Source organism: Typopeltis vanoorti, chromosome 9 (genome assembly GCF_054136105.1).
Source record: "Typopeltis vanoorti isolate ZY-2024b chromosome 9, IOZ_Tvanoo_1.0, whole genome shotgun sequence".
NCBI lineage: Eukaryota > Metazoa > Arthropoda > Arachnida > Uropygi > Thelyphonidae > Typopeltis > Typopeltis vanoorti.
In genome coordinates, this window is record NC_143557.1 from 145721659 (window position 1) to 145738416 (window position 16758).

Below are 16758 nucleotides of genomic sequence, written 5' to 3' on the forward strand. Positions count from 1 at the left end.
CCACTCTAAAAGTACCACACTAAAAGAACCCAGCTCTAACACCCCTGCTAACCATACTCTTGCCCAGCTTCCATAGGTGTCCCCTAGTTCTCCCACCACCAGTCCTCATCTCAAAAATATCCTCTGAATTAATCCTATAGAATCCCTTTAGCAATTTGAATGTCTCAATCATATCTCCCCTCCTCCACCTATCAACTAGTTTCTGCAACCCACAAATCTTCAACCTGTTCTCATATGGTTCATTCCATAGACCTGATATCATCTTAGTCACTCGCCTCTGGATCCTCTCCACCTCCTCTCCATCAAGAAGGAACCGAGGTGACCAAATGTGGGCACAGTAGTCGAGATGAGGGCTTATCAAGGCTCGGTACAGAGGTACAATAACTTGCTTGTCTCTGCTCGTCAAGGTATTTTTCAACAACCAAGTGAGTCAATGAGCTGATTTAGCTACTTTTGCAATGTGCCCCCTAAACTTCATCTCCCTATCCACACTCCCAAGTCCCTGGCCTCATCAATCTCTTGGAGTACAGTTCCACCAATGTGGTATACTGCTGCTAATCTTTTCACCCCAAGATGCATAACCTTACATTTTGTCACATTAAATTGACATCAATTCTCCTTAGCCCAGAACTCCAATCTATCTAAGTCATCCTGCAAGACTTTGACATCTTCTGCATTCACTATTGCCCTACCCAACTTTGCATCATCAGCGAACAAATGAATTGTTCCACTTAGATCCTTCCCTATATCGTTAATGAACAGATTAAACAGCAGTGGTCCAAGAACAGAACCCTGCGGCACACCACTAGTCACAGGTCGTCTTTTGGACTCTACTCCTGAATAAACTACTCTTTGATATCTCTCCATCAACCAACCACCTATCCATCTCACCAACCCTATATCCATTCCCATATGTTGTAGTTTACGGATTAGTATTCCGTGTGGTATCCTGTCAAACGCCTTTGCAAGGTCCAGCAGTATCACTGTAAACCCATTTCCCTTATCCAGTTCAGCCGTCACCTTGTTATAAAACTTGAGCAAGTTACTGAAGCATGATCTACCCTTTACAAAGCCATGCTGTCCCCTGTACAGTATCTCATTTTCATCAATCCATTCCTGTATTTTTCCCTTGATTACTTTCTCCAAGACCTTGACAACGACTCCTGATATGCTGATCGGTCGGTAATTTGCAACCGTAGTCTTGGATCCTCCTTTATGTAGTGAAACTATTTTCCCCTCTTTCCACACCTTCTGGACTAAACCAGACCTGAGACTCAGATTAAACAACATGGTCACGGGCACTGATAATTCCTTAGACGCTTCACACAAGACCCGTGCCGGTATACCATCCAATCCCACAGATGTATTCACATTAAGGTTCTGTAATAGACTAGTCACCTCCACTTCATTCATCACTATTCCCGTATAAACTAATGGTTCCTTCATTTTTTCAATGTCACCACCTGGATGATATGCTTTTGCAAAGTGCGCACTCAGTAACTCCACTATATCGACTGATTCAATGACCTCCTTACCATCGTCATTCCTTAAAATCATTTTGCCATGTACAGTTTTTTTCTTGCTTGCAGCATATTGAAAGAACTGTTTGGGATTCTCTTATGCTTGCAAAGCTAATTTCCTTTCATAATCTGCTTTTGCTTTTTTTACCACACTTGTTACCTTTCTGGGCTGCACTTTATATAATTCGTGTGCCTGCAGGTCACCTCTTTCTTTAAATTCCCTCCACAGTTGTTTCTTTTTTTTGCAGCTCAAGCTTAATGGTGTTATTCATCCATTTAACCCCTACTTGTTGTACTATTCGGACCCAAGTTATACAATCGGCCATAACCTCCTGTAAATGCTCCTTGACCACTTCCCATGCTCTATCGACGTCCAGCCCTTGCAGTTGTACATGCCATGGCACTGATCCAAGCAATCTCCTAAGCTTGTCATACTTGCCAGCACGGTAATTCCACATATACCCTGTCTTAATCGAAAATTCCACACCTTTAGCCACCTCCCAGGTCAAGACATTATGATCACTCTCACCAATAGGTGGCAACATGGTCATATTCATTATAGTCAAATTCTCAGATGCTATTACCAGGACAAGCACTCTCGCACCCCTAGTATTTTCAATTACATGCTGTCTCAGATCCTTTTCCTTCCTCACATGTGTCCTCTCCTCCTTCCAATCAATGTTACCATAGTTGAAATCCCCCATAATAATTACCCTCCTTCCACTCATTTCATCAATTTCCCTATGCATACTATCTCCACCATCTATTCCATCACCTTGTCTATAGCTGCACCCAACTGTATATTTTATTCTGCAAGTCTCAATCTCACACCAAATAGCCTCAAATGAGCTCCTTTCACTATCCTGCTATACAACTTCAATTCTCCTTGGCTGCAGTTCATCAGCTATCATCAATAATACCCCTCCCCCCATTTTATTCTCTTTGTCTTCCTAAACACACTATAACCCACACATTCTATCCTACTAACTATATCATCTTCCGTCAGCATTGTTTCACTAATGCCAATAACCTGTGGCCAGGAAGAGCCAATCAAGGCCAAAAATTCTTCCTTCTTGTTCCTAATACTCCTGGCATTAGTATACATGAAATGCAGTGATCCCTTAGTCCCACTCCTATATTGATGCTTTATTCTAAATGATCCATTCCCATTTTTTGTCCATAGTGCTGGCTCGCGTACATTATATACATTCTTACACTCATCTGTCTCACTGATGTCTGCATATCCATCCCCCCCCCCCCTCCTTGGTAGTTCTAGTTTCCCTGGTTTTGCACATCCATTTTCACTTCCTTCAGCAACACTCTTTCCAGTCTCCGCACACCAAGTCCATTCAAATGCAGGCCATCCATTTTGTATAAGTCCTTTTGATCTTCAAACTCATTCCACACGTCCACGAATTCCACACCACACCGTCTGCATAACCTACGCATAATGTCATTTGCGATTAATGCCCTCCTTCTAAACTCCTCTCTGTCATACCGTGGCAACAGACTAACCATTCTAACTCTGTCACTCTTTTCTTTCGCTACCTTTAACAATACTTTCAAGTCCTTTCTCATAAAAAATTTATCAAATTTCAATTCATTCGTACCCGACTATCTACTTGGATACTGAACGAACGAGGATGGGCTGGCAATTTGGGATTTAGCTGACCAAATTGTATTCTTATTGGTTAAACCAAAATAAAAAATGATGGTACAACATAACAAAATTTCATGCCATCTGGGTCATCGCCCGGTTAAACAAGGCCCCCCCGTTGTTTATGCCAGAGAACCAGGGCGAACAGCGAAAAGTCAGCTAGTAGAACAAATCTGAAAACAAACCCCAACTCAACATCACCAGAGTTAAAGATCGGTACTATCAATGTAAGAAGCCTGAATGGCAAAGAAATGGAGCTAGTAGAGGAATTAGATAAGTACCAGATCGACATAATAGGGGTGACTGAAACAAAAGAGACCAAAACTGGTGAGATCTTTCTGAGCAATAAATACAAAATGTTATATTCAGGCAATGACTATCAAGGAAAAGAAGGAGTAGCCATAGTATTCAACATAAAAAACGAGGCTAACCTTCTTGCATGGCAATCAGTCTCAAGTAGAGTAATGTGGGCAAATATGAGAATGGGGAACTGGACAATGAGACCTATTTGTGCCTATGGTCCCACAGAAGGTTCTACTAAGGTAGAAGTGGAGGAATTTTATTGAGGCTTTAGAAAAAGCAACTGACACAATGAAAAAGTAAAAGTTGGGCCTTGTTGGGGATCTAAATAGCAGAGTAGGAAATGATTGTGAGATATACAAAAATATTTTGGGAAAATTTGGAGAAAAGAGCAAAGCTAATACATAATGGCAAATATCTGTTGGATTTCTGCTCAGGACATGGACTGGTTATTACTAACACCATGTTCCAACATAAAAATGTGCACAAATTCACATGGAGAGAAGAGACTAGGAATAAGAAAAGTCTCATTGACTATGTTACTGTTGATAGTGATGTTTTCTCCCTGGTGCAGGACACCAGAGTGTACAGAGGATTTGAAATTGGAAGTGATCACTATTTAGTCTTGAGCAGGATAAAATTGAATTTCATATTGAAAAAATGTTTTAAATTGAAAAAAATGTTTTAAATTGAAAAAAAGTTTTAAAGTGAATAAAAGTTGAGCAGCTCTCAAATGTGAACTGTAGACTTAAATACACAAAGATTTTTGAAGAAAAAATGAAAGAGTTTGAGAACAGGAATCAAACCTTGGAGATTCAGTGGCAAATGCTGAAGAAAACATTGATTGATTGAGCCAGAGAGGCGTGTGGTGAGGTTGTCTGCAAGGATAAAAAAATCAGAACTCCCTGGTGGACACAGGAAGTTAAAGAGGCAGTGAAGGAAAAGAAGAAAACCTATCAAAAGTTCCTGGCAAATAAGTCAGCTTGTGCTCTTACAGAATACAGAGACAAATGCAAGAATTCTAAAAACTGTGTAAAACTAGATAAACAAAAGTCATGGGAGGACTTTGGCAAGAATATAGAAAATAAATATCAAAAAGGTGGCAAAGTATTCTTTAGGTTATTGAAGAAGCTTTGGGATGGAGGAAAGAGTGCTGTAAAAGGAGTTAGAGATGATAAAGGTGACATGAAAACTGGAGAAAAAGATATCCTTGAAGTATGGAGTAATTACTTTGAAAAACTGCTAAATGAAACAAGCAGTGATGATAGCACAGTGGTAAAAAAACACTGACTAGGCATGCAGTCAGAAACACATATCCATACTTGAAGTAGAAAAAGCCATCAAAGGCTTGAAATGTGGAAAGGTAGCAGGAGTAGATGATATTCGACCAGAAATGCTGGAGTATGGTGGTATAAGAGTCTTACAGTTTCTGCACCGCATAGTTCAGAAAGCCACGAATTCCCGATGATTGGAGTAGAGCTCTCATAGTACCAATGTATAAAAAGGGAAATAAAACTGAATGTGAGAATTACAGAGGTATTACCCTACCGAGTGTTCCTGGGAAGATCTATGCAAGTATACTTGAGAAACGGTTGAGAAGATTTGTGGAAGAACAGCTTGGTGAAGAACAGGCTGTCAGGATCAGATCTTCACTTTACGACAAATAGTGGAGAAAGCATGGGAATATAACGAATATCTGTATTTAAGTTTTGTCGATTTTGAAAAGGCATATGACATGGTGCCAAGAGAGAAGCTATTGAATACGCTGCAGTTATATGATGTCAATGGGGCATTATATCAAGCAATACTTAGTCTTTATTTGAGTTGTAAGTCAGCAGTTAGAATTGAAGGAAGTACAGGAAGATGGTTTAATGTTAAATCTGGTGTGAGACAAGGATGTACATTATCCCCACTGTTATTCATTATCTGTATGGATCACATTATGAAGGAAAGTGGTATGAAACATGATATCAAAATTGGAGATGTTAATGTCAGCTGTTTGCTTTATGCAGATGATGTTATACTTCTAAATAAATCCGCTACAAATCTGCAAGATTCTCTGACTAAATTGAATAGCTGTTGTAATAGATATGGTATGAAGGTCAGCAATAAAAAGACAAAGACAATGAAAATAGGCAGAATCATTGAAAATGTCAACTGTGTTGTGAATGGAAAACCTGTGGAACAAGTAAAACATTTCAGCTACTTAGGCACGATTTTTACTGAAGATGGTAAATTAAATATAGAAATAGTCAACAGAATCAGCTAAGCTGGTATGGTGGAAAGTCAATTGAATAAATTCATATGGAATAAGAGAGAGAGAAATTAGTCGTGACACTAAAATAGTTGTATACAAGACCGTGTTCAAACCATTTTTAACTTATGGATCTGAGAGCTCGGTCAGAAGTAAAACACTTGACCAAAGACTGGAGACTGCAGATATGAGAGTCTTGAGAAAGATTATAGGCGTGAACAGATGGCATCAATGGCAATATCATATTAAAAATGAGGATATTAGGAAAGAACTTGACATTGTCAGCATCCAGGAATGCATTAGCAGAGCTAATCTCAGGTGGTATGATCACTTAAACAGAATGGACGAGGAAAGATTAGCAAAACAAGTGTTCTCTGCCAGGTTGTCAGCAAAACGACCCAGAGGAAGAACAAGATATAGGTGGATTGATGCAGTACAAAGTGCCTTAGATGATAGAAATATAAGATCTGATAATGTTGGAGTCTTGACAAGTAACGGACTGATTTGGAGGAAAATTGTAGATAGGAAGTTAGTAATGATGTAATTTTTGTCATGTCGTACTATCATATCCTGTGTACCGCTTGAGGGTACATGGCAGGAATTTGCTGATGATGATGAGAAATCCCTAGAGCTAGAAGTCGCGGGGAATCAGATCACAGCCATACAGTGTGAAGTGCATGGCTGATCACTGTGGTTTCCATGAAATGCGTCGATATATGAGCTGTAGCATAACAAAATTATTTATCATATTGCTATTCTTCTTGGTAGTAACTGAGCAGGTCACAGCACCTGACTGGTTAAAGTCCTCAAAGAAGAATGGTCTAATGATAAAGGAAGCTGTAAATCTGCAACCATACCCGAAGTTGTGGATATTCACAGTTTTTCAGATGAAAATAAGTCTCATCTTCCCGCAAAATCATCCATGACCACGCAGTGAATTGGCCATGGCCAATTCACTCTAGCAAGAAATGTTAAAGTGAATGTCAGTTGACTTTCAAAATCCTGGTGGTGCAACTCCTGTGTATTTGGACAGTTGTGTTTTGATACAGCACATACCCTGTAGGAACCAACACTGCTGTTCATGGCCTTCTCCACTATGTCAGTATCAGCTTCATTCACTTGTGAACTAATTGGTTTGTAACCTCTGCCAGGTCTAAGTTCCAATGATTCCATTTCTTCAAACAAGTAATCATTTGTTGCAGGCACATGGAGATAGTGGATCTCATCAAAAATTTTTTCAGGCAATGTAATTTGCACAGTGCAGCAATAGCATTGCAATTGTATAGGTATAATAAATTTAATATGATTAACGGCTATTTTAGCCTGTTTTTGTTTAGGAGTGTCCCTTATATTTAATACATTGGCTAACATATCTCAAAAGGGGTATATATATATATATATATATAATTTAGGACATTACGGGCGAGTGTAGAAGGCAAGGCAATTATGGCAGAATAAAAAATGTTGAAAAATTATGTACATACCTTGATTTTGGTTTAAAGATGCCTTCTAAATCCAAGCTCTTGTGGGAGGGGGGGGAGAGAGGGAAAGAACATGGGGATGTACTTTGGACACGGGAAATAAGTTTGGGAACCCGGGTTACTATTAATAATATATATATAAATATATATATATATTATTTTGTTGTGGGGAGAGGGGGGGAAAGGAAGGGGAAGGGTATCCTTATGTGGAAACTGGAGCAAGGGTTTACGGGGTGTGGACTGTTTCGGCCATCGTCGGAACTTTGTGGGAATGGCGGTAGGGCTATGTCAAGGCTGCAAGAAGTGTCTGCCAAATTTGGGCATTTGTTGTCGCTAAATGGCCGGAGGCGTGGCTTAATTTGTAAGTTTTGGATCGTCCAACATTCGAAAATTAGGTAGGGGCGGTGGATGTTGATAGAATTACCATCACATTTTAGGCAATAGTTTTGGATATTCTAAGCATCGTTTCGTTTTCTTGTTTGTCAATGATTATGGCTTTGTCAATTTGGGGAATGTGTTTTAGTTCAAGGGCATGAGCTGCAATTTCAGTCTTCCCTGTATTCTGTGGTTTGTTTTTCTTTTTGATGTTGCGATGTTTTTTCGTGTTCAGATATTCAGGAATGGTAATATTGCAATCCCTGAAGTGCTCTTGTAGTCTAGTCCATAACGACCTAATTGTAGAGCCCGTGTAGGTGACGTCACAGTCTTTTTGACAAGGGAATTTGTAGACTACGTTGTGTTGTTCGAATAATTCTTTATGAGTGAGAGATTTAGTAGGTTTTAGGAGCGTTCCTAATTTATGGTTTGTGGTGAATACTAGCTTATAGTTCGTGTTTTTGAAAATGTATTTGTAAGCCTTGTATGTGTTTTGGATGTATGGCAATTTGATGACCATGCATGTCGGGAAGTCTGCTTTTGTTGTATTATTGTTAAGACGGCATTTTGCCGTAAAGTTCGCATAATTTATTAGATGCGTGGGGTAGTTTCGATTTTTGAAAACCTGTGTTAAATACTTGAGTTCAGTGTTAAGAAAATTGCTGTTGGTGGAGAATTTGTAAGCATTGATAAATTGTGATAGGATGACTGATTTTTTTAACGGAATATGGGTGGTATGAATTGAAATGGAGGTAGTTTCCGACATGTGTGGGCTTGTGAAATATCTTCGTGGCAATTCTGTTATGGCTTCTGATTAATGTAATATTTAAGAAATTGATAGATTTGTTCTGTTCTGTTTCCATGGTGAATTGTAGTCTGTTGCTAAAATCGTTGAGGGATGTTTGTAAGGCGGAGATGTGTGAGGGTTTGCCAATGCATAGAATATCGTCTACGTATCTGCCATAGAAGGTGATGCCGGGGGGGAGGGAAGGGTGGAGTAGAAGTGATTCAATGTGTGCCAGGAATAACTCCGCTAATTGTCCACTGATGTTTTGGCCCATTGGGAGACCGAAAATTTGAACATATAAGGAGTTGTTGAATTTAAAGAAGTTGGCGGATATTGTGAGTTTAATCAAACTAATGATGTCATTTGGTGTTAATTTTGTGCGTGTGAGTAGGGTGTGGTCCTCGGAGAGTAGTGTGTGTACGATGTCTAAAGTTTTGGGAACATCCACGTTGGTGTATAATGAAGTTGCATCTAGTGAGGAGAGGATGTCAACCTGGGATGGAGTAGTGTTGCTTAATTTCCAGAATAGGTCATCTGTATTTTTGATCGTACAGATAGATGTTGTTAGTAGTGGTTTGATGAGTTTGGCAACAAATTTGGATAAAGGAGCTGTGGTGGTGTTCTTGTAGGAGACTATGGGTCGTATCGGATAACCGTCTTTGTGGGTTTTGATGTTCCCGAACATATAGGGGGTGCGAGTAGTGCGGGGGGTTGTGTGTCTCATTGTGGTTTTATCTATTTTGTTTTGACTTTTTAAGGTGTGTAAGGTGCTGTTTATCTGTTTTATGAGGTCGGGGGTAGGATCATTGTGGATTATTTGGTAGGTGTGTTGGTCGTTTAAGAAGGCCATTGTTTTGTTGTGGTAATCCGTTTTATCGATGATGACCACGGTGTCACCTTTGTCAGCTTTTGTGATCATGATATCGGGGTTATTTTTTAAAGATAAGAGGGCACTTTGTAAGTTGGGAGTGATGTTGGGTTTTACTATTATTTTGCTATTTATAATGTCGTTTATCTTTTGGAATATTGTGTCTCTGTTTGGGTCATTTTCAAGTTTCGCTTGGATTTCGATGATGATGTCTTTTTTCGGTACGAATTTAGGGGATATCGCGAAGTTTAGACCATTGTTTAGGATGATAATCTCGTCCGGTGTGAGAACGTGGTGTGATAGGTATTTGATGGAGTTGTCAAGTGTGGGTCGTGAGGTGGGGGTGTCAGAAAGATAGGAAACAGTTGTCAAGTGTGGGTCATGAGGTGTGGGGTGTCAGAAAGATAGGGAACAGTTGTCAAGTGTGGATCGTGAGGTGGGGGTGTCAGAAAGATAGGGAACAGTTGTCAAGTGTGGGTCGTGAGGTGGGGGTGTCAGAAAGATAGGGAACAGTTGTCAAGTGTGGGTCGTGAGGCCAATGTATTAAATATAAGGGACACTCCTAAACAAAAACAGGCTAAAATAGCCGTTAATCATATTAATAGTGTTTTAGAGGAGTAGCATGGGAATTTCCCAGAAATTATACTTAATAATAAATTTAGTTTAATCCTTTATCCAAATGTGTGCAAACAAAGTTTGCGCTTGAAAGTATCTTCAGGACTGGGATAAAGTGGTACAACAACGGGCAACTCCTTGCAAAGGTGGAGCAAGCTACCAACACTCCTATCTCATTACCTACATCCTACATCATATCAAAGTGGTGCTGTGCCACTTTACCCTAGTCCTGAAGATACTTTCAGATGCAAACTTTGTTTGCACACAATTGGATGAAGGATTAAACTAAATTTATTATAGTCTGATCAAGTGAAAAATAAACTTTTAACATCTTTCTCTAAATCCAGAGTAATTTAATAAAAAGGTGGCACACCGTTTGGCAGCTCCTATAGGAGGAGATGACCTTGCTATGCTTCTGCCTGGTATCTCCACTTGGACCTGGTTTCCACTGAAGAGACCTCAATAAAGGTCGAAACTAGTCTGGGTATGGCCCTTCCTTTAATGCATAACATTATACATATCCGCAAGGAGATGTGTTTTTGCATTATGGGAGATACCGAGATAGGAGTGTTGGTAGCTTGCTCCACCTTTGCAAGGAGTTGCTTGGTGTTGTAACACTTTACCCCAGTCCTGAAGATACTTTCAGGTGCAAACTTTGTTTGCACACACTTGGATAAAGGATTAAACTAAATTTATTATAGTCTGACCAAGTGAAAAATAAAGTTTGAATTATTTAGGTAGTACAGCTTCATGAGCAAAGCATGTTTGGGCAGGATTGGTACCATTACTGTGGATGGTATTAACAACCAAAATGAAGGGAAAGTCCATCCTTTTTAACTCTCGTGACACCTGGCAAGTTGCACGATATGCAGATTCCATGCATTTGGTGTTTATAATGTCCCTAATAGTGACTTTTGGAACTACTATTTTTTTTATAATTTTTTTTTTTTTATCTCCAGATATTGCTTCTGCATAACACACAATATATTCCTGCAAAGTCTTGCAGCATTTGGACCACTGGATGGTGCTCCGCATTAAACAGGGATATTTTAATTTTGATCACCCTATTTGTGTGTGTGTGTGTGTGTAGGAAGATTGATTTACTCGGTTGATATACATTTAAAAAAAAAAATTAATGACTAGAAACCGAGAAACATTTATATATATATGTGTGTGTGTGTGTGTGTGTGTAAATAAGTTTTTTTACCTTGGGCAATGTATATTAGGGTTACCAAGTAATTTTATAAACTAGTTTATTTTACTCCTAATCCCAAGTAAGCAAACAGTTAAGTTTGTGTCGAACGTAGTTCAAGTCTAAAGGTGGTGCAACATCAGGGCAACTCATTGTAAAGGTGGGTAAAGCTCTGATCACTATTCATAGTATTTTCCATAATGTAAGGCACATCTCACTAAGAGATGTATACTGCAATACATTATGGGTGGGGTCACTACCCAGACTGGTTTCAACCTTTTTTACCCAAGGTAAAAAAACTTATTTACATCTATATCTCCTCCAGAGAATTCTTATTCAAAATAACAACACCTTGTAGCAACTTGTATAGGTAAAGCTGATAAGGCTCTGTATTACTAAAACCTTGGTATTTAGGGTCTAGCTACTCACTGAGGAGACCTCAAAAAAGGTTGAAACCAGTCTGGGTAGTGACACCACCCATGATGTATTGCAGTATACATCTCTTAGTGAGATGTGCTTTACATTATGGAAAATACTAAGAATAGTGATCAGAGCTTTACCCACCTTTACAATGAGTTGCCCTGGTGTTGCACCACCTTTAGACTTGAACTACATTCAGGCATGAACTTAACTGTTTGCTTACTTGGGATTAGGAGTTAAATAACCAAGTTTATAAAATTACTTGGTAACCCTAATATATATATAATGTTTTATTTATTTATTTATTTATTATAATCTAGCATGCAAAAGTAATAGATCCTGTCTTATCAGCTATGAATGCTATATCTGCCAATGCTTGGCTGCTGCTTCAAGAGATATCTGTAAATGAAGCAAATTTTTGCCATTGGAGTGCCATAAAGGTACTATTAATTAAAAAAAAAAGATGTTATATACTATAGTTTTCTGAATATACTACATATCTTATATTTCAAATGAAAAATCCAAATGAAAATTGCTTGTCCATGAAATAAATGAACTAAAATTCATTTTCAGGAGTGGTTGTTAAAGTATTGGAAAAGTTTAGTTAATTATTGGTTAAAGGTAAAATCCAACATTTAGTGGATAGGATGTGATACTTTATAGTGGACAGCAGCATGGCTTTGTAAAAGATAAGTCCTGTTTTAGTCATTTATTCACAAGTGTTAGCAGAATTGGATAAAGGAAATGACTACACCATGATATTGCTGGACTTGGCAAAGCCATTTGACAGAATACCATGTGGAAAACTATTACAAAAGTTGGAGCAAATGGGAATGGATATGGTGCTAGTAGCATGAATAAGAGTGGCAGACAGACACCAGAGAGTAGTATATTTTGGAGTGAAATCTAGGGGAATGAATGAGGATGACTAGTAGAGTGCCTCAGGGTTATGTACTAGGCGACTATCTTTAATTTGTATATCAGTGGTATAGGGAAAGATTTAACAGGGGGGGGGGATATTCAGTTGTTTGCTGATGATGCAAAACTGAGGAGAGCAATAGTTGATAAAGGAGATGTATATATCCTGCAGGATGATTTAAATTAATTGGCATTGTGGGCAAAGGATAATGATTATCAATTTAATCTTGCAAAATGTAAGGTACGATGCACTTTGGGTTGAAAAGGTTGAATATGGTTATCATATTGATGGTACTGGATTGCAGGAAATTGATGATGCGAGGGACTTGGGGATAATGGCAGACAGAAAATTAAGTTCAGAGGGCATATTTCAAAAGTTGGTAAAATGCCCCAAAGGATTACTTGGATATTGAAAAATACACTAACAAGTAAAGATAGGGAAGTGATTATCCCTTTTTATAAGGCTGTGATTTGACTTCATCTTGACTATTGTGCACAGATTTAGTCACCTGGGTTTCTTAGGAACCAGGAGGTGTAGAGAAGATTCAGAGATAAGTGACCAAGCTGGTGACAGGTCTGTGGAATGCTTCTTATGAGACAGGTTTGAAGGTTTGTGGGTTACAAAGTTTAGTTGATAGGCAGAAAAGAGGGGACACGATAGAAATTTTAAGATATTAAAGGAGATTTATGAAATTGATGCAAAGGAAATTTTTCAATATATGTTATTCATATATCATATATCTTTCAATATATCACATTTCAGTATAGTCAGAGAACTAGGGATCATCCATGGAAGTTGGGTAAGAGTGTAGTTAGCAAGGATGTGCTGACCAGATTTTTTTCACACGAAGAGTGGCGAATGAGTGTAATAGATTGCCAGAATTAGTTGTCAGTTTCCTGCCAGTTAATGAGTTTGAGTGGTATGATAGGCTTTGTGTGTATAATAGTTAGTTTGGGACTCCTGCGATGAGTCTCTGGACTCCATGGATAAACCATATAATAATAATTAATAATAATAACATTATTAATTCACTATTTCTGGTGCAGATTGCATTTAATTTACTGAACACTCATTTTAATGCCTGAATGCCATGTTTTGGAACCTAATGCATTACGTTCAAGAAAATTAAATAGATGTTTTACAAGAGATGTTTAACTCTTGTCTATGAAGTAAAATTTGTCAGATAATTTATTTGAATATAGTTGACTCTAATTTTAGCAAACACCATTATAACAAGCATTTCTTGTATAAAGATGCCATATTTAAACAAAGCATATATGCCACATAAAATAATTATTATTTATGTATCATAAAACATCATCAGTGTGAGTTGAAGAACAATAATAGATATTTGATCAAAAGAATAGAAAAATTCATGCATTACAATAGAATCCTTTTAAGCATACAGTCATGTATTAGCTAGGATAAAACACTATTGGGAGATGTGTGTATATGTATATATAGTTGTTTAATATAATTGAGGATAACAATTTGCCAAACTTTTGAAAGGCAGTTATTGTAATGATTAGATAAGGCCACATCCATTGATCAAGTTACTATTAAAAAATTCAGAATATACCATGCAAAGCTTCCTAGATTCTATGGTACACCTAAACTGCATATTTTTCTATTAGATCTTTTTTTTTTTTTTTTTTTCATTTATTGAGTTATCATTGCTTATCATTGCATTATTTTGTTACATTATGATTTGCATATCATTATATTACATCTCATTAATTTAAATTTTCTTTCAAAATGATAAAATTGTAAAACAATAACATCCCATGTATAGCCCAAGATCATATGCTTGTTGGGGTTAAAAAAGTGTAACAATTGCACAGCATAAATAGTACACAAAATATTGAAAATATATTTAGCGATACCCTCCAGGGAGTCAAGGACTCATCAAGGGAGGCTATGAATTACCCAAACTAACTATCATACCTTCCTTTAAATTCATTCATACTAGATGAACTCACTACCATGTACCTAAGGGCAAATTATTCCACTCATTGCTCTCTGGGAGAAAAACTTAGCTCTTACCCCCTTTCTTGACTGTGAACAAACTTAACTTCCATGAATGTCCCCCCATGTTCTCTCCCCACCTTCCATATAAACATATAACAAAAAATTTCATCAGTTGCTATCATATAATACCCATTCAAAAGTTTATCAACCTCCATCATATCATCCCCTCTTTCTGTTGTTAACCAGAGTTTCCAATCCACATACTCGCAATCTGTCCTCATAATCTACATCCCATAATCCGGATATAATCTTTGCACCCTTTCCACAGCTTCTTTATCCCTTTGGAACCTAGGAGACCAAATCTGTGCACAATAATCCAGGTGTGGTCTTATCAAAGCCTTATAAAGAGGCAAAATGACTTCCTTACCTGTACATGTCAAGGTTCGCTTCAACATTGCAATTATTGTCTGAGTTGTATTTGCAGCTTGCTATGTGACCTTTGAATTTTAAATTCCTATCCACCAATACACCAAAATCCCTTGCCTCTTCAGTTTCTTGTAGCATAATTGCTTTAATATAATATGCTGCTAGAACTCTAATCATGCCAAAGTGCATAACATTAAACTGACAGCCATTTTAATTTTCCCAAATTTCCAGTCTATTCAAATAATTTTGTAATTGCTGAATATCAGTAGCATCCCTTGTTGCCCTGCCTATCTTTGTATCATTGGCAAACAGTTGCACATCTGATGTTAGATCCTGTGTGACGTCATTAATATATAATGGGCTGAGGACTGAACCTTGAGGTGCACCACTGGTTACCTTAAATCTGGCAGAGTCACACCCCCTGTATATCACTTTTTGATATCTGTCTGTCAACCATCCCGTGATCGATGTCAAGAGTTTATATTCCAATCCCATATTCTCCAGTTTATGCAACAACCTTTCGTGTGATATCCTATCAAATGCTTTAGAAAAATCCAACATTATCATAGTGTATTCATTCCCTTTATCCAACTCGGCCATAACATTGTTATAAAATAATATAACATTGTTATTTTAAAACCCATGCTGTTCCTTGCAGAGTGTAGCATGTTTGTCTACCCATTTCTGTATGTGAGTTCTTGCCAACTTCTCTAAAATCTTCACTACTATGTAAGAACTACTGATAGGTCGGTAGTTAGATACATCAGTTTTTGCACTGCCCTTGTACAATGGAACTATCATACATTTCTTCCATTCCTGTAGTATCAGTCCTGAGCCGAGATTCAAGTTATACAAGCATGTGAAAGCTCGTACCATTCCTTGAGCAAACGGGCTGATATTTCATCTGTCTCTATAGACAAATTCTTATCCAGGTTATGCAACAGCTCTTCACCCTCATTTTCATGAATATCTAACTCTTCATCCAATGTAGCAGTAGCACTGTGCACCATGTTACATGCACCTGGTTGATATATCTTAGCAAAGTGAGCACTCGTTAACTGAACAATCTCATTAGCTTCTGACTCGAATACCATCTCCATTAAATAAAATTATTCTTCCACATTCATTCTTTCATTTGCTTGTGGCATAATGATAAAATTCTTTTGGATTGCCTTTAGTTTTCATGGCCAATTTCTTTTCATACACCGATTTAGCTATCCTCACAATACTGGTTACTTTTCGGGCCTGAGCTTTATATATTTCATAACTCTTCTCAATCTTTTTCTCATTATATTCTTTCCACATCCATTTCACTTTCAACTTATTTATTCTTCGAACGCTAGGGATACATTCTGATACTGCCTCATTTCAGCACTTTTTCAAAGATTCCCATGCATTGACATTTTTCTCATTCAGTAACTCATACCATGGGACCAAAGGTAGTATTCACCTAAATTGATCATATATTCCAGTTTTGTAGTTTAGCTTGTAACCTGCTTTAATTCGAGCATCACAATTAGATATTTCTCAAGAAAGTACGGCATGATCCCTGTCACCAATTGGTGGTAAAATAGCCATATTCTTGACAGAGATCCCTTTTGACGCTATTAGCAAACCCAACACACTCTTTGAACTCGAGTTCCTTCTTTCACATGCTGCTTGAGAAAGTTGTCTCACAAGAATTCAATAAATTCCTCTTCTTTCCTATCACAAAATTTGTCTTCTACCCAATCAATGGTTGGAAAATTAAAGTCACCCATAACGACCATTTGTTTGGTACCCTTAAGACTAAATTGGCAATGCATTTCTTCGTACCCTGCAACTGAGCTGCCAGGTCTGTAGCTCAACCCCTTTGTTTCTAATGCTCCTGGTATTTGTATATAGACATAATAAATTACCACCTAGCCTATTCTTATAATTAGATATGCAGTCTATTTGGTCTTGTTCTAGAATTTTCTCTTTTCCCTCCTCAGACA

The 16758-nt window shown here is 37.8% G+C and overlaps 1 protein-coding gene across 3 annotated transcripts in view; it reads left to right on the forward strand.

The window, feature by feature from the left end:
- The window catches only part of Mvk (Mevalonate kinase), a 207415-nt gene that overhangs the window by 143061 nt on the left and 47596 nt on the right, over positions 1-16758 (forward strand). For 2 of the 3 annotated variants that reach the window (XM_090397738.1, XM_090397740.1), the window contains exon 7: positions 11790-11909. The exons of the other annotated variant lie outside the window; for it this stretch is intronic. In XM_090397738.1, coding sequence (XP_090253864.1) covers positions 11790-11909 — 120 coding nt within the window. The remainder of the gene's footprint in view (positions 1-11789; positions 11910-16758) is intronic. 3 annotated transcript variants of the gene reach the window in all.